This window comes from Arachis duranensis, chromosome 3, assembly GCF_000817695.3.
Source record: "Arachis duranensis cultivar V14167 chromosome 3, aradu.V14167.gnm2.J7QH, whole genome shotgun sequence".
Classification (NCBI taxonomy): Eukaryota; Viridiplantae; Streptophyta; class Magnoliopsida; order Fabales; family Fabaceae; genus Arachis; species Arachis duranensis.
The window spans coordinates 21842022-21842899 of record NC_029774.3 but is presented as its reverse complement, the minus strand read 5'-3'; the positions used below and the strand labels follow the sequence as shown (position 1 = coordinate 21842899).

The following is an 878-nucleotide window of genomic DNA, read 5'->3' as shown; positions in this document are numbered from 1 at the left end:
ATATATATATATATATATATAGCTTTATTCATTTTAAATTAATATCAAGCAAAATACAAAAGTAAATATAATATTTTATAATACGTTCTTATTTTTTCTTTTAATTTTATTATGGTATCCGAATCTGATTTGAGCTCTCTTGCTACCATGATAAAGACTGATTGCTGATCATTTTAATTTATATTTATCATGATCACTAGTTATTATTCCTTAAGGCTCCAATAATCCAAAGCATGCATGGTTGTCATTATGTCAAATGTGAAATTAAGAAATTAAGGCAATGTACCCTATAATGGGGGTTGTGGGTCGCCGTCATTCATCACATATATAAATAAGAGTATGGTATTTTAAATCCCCATATATATGTGTCCAATTGTTTGAGTCTTTTAAGGCAAGTAGTCCTTTATATATAGTTATATACCACTCTCTCCATCTCTCTCTCTCTCTCTCTCTCTCTCTCTCTCTCTCTCTCTCTCTCTCTCTTATATCTTTGTTCTTTATTCTATCCAATCGTATATGACCACTCATCCATCTCAACGTCTTCACCTCTGCCACACTTAACAAAGCTTCTATGAAGAGGTTGAACAGCCAGTGAGTCCTCCAGGGCAATATTTTAACAGCTCAGTGATATGTTCATATGTTTTTGGATTTCTTGAAATAGCAGTTCCAATTGATGACTCACAGGCCATAACTTTGATTAAAGATGTCTTCCTTCCAATTAATCCACGCTTCTCCTCTATCATGGTCAGTTCCATCCCTTTCTCTCCTCTATATATTTTTATAAAATTTAATTTTAATTTTCTGTGTATTTTATACATACATTTAATTATGTAACGTTAAGTTAATAAAAATAACTATATTTTATATTAATTTCATGA

General features: G+C 30.6%; 1 protein-coding gene across 1 annotated transcript in view; it reads left to right on the top strand.

Annotated features, from left to right (window-relative positions):
• Window positions 1-566: 566 nt before the first annotated feature.
• LOC107478218 (wax ester synthase/diacylglycerol acyltransferase 4) overlaps window positions 567-878 on the top strand; it is a gene marked incomplete at its 5' end in the record, with an annotated part of 5816 nt that continues 5504 nt past the window's right edge. The window contains 1 exon segment of the mRNA XM_021137845.2: window positions 567-744. Coding sequence (XP_020993504.1) covers window positions 567-744 — 178 coding nt within the window.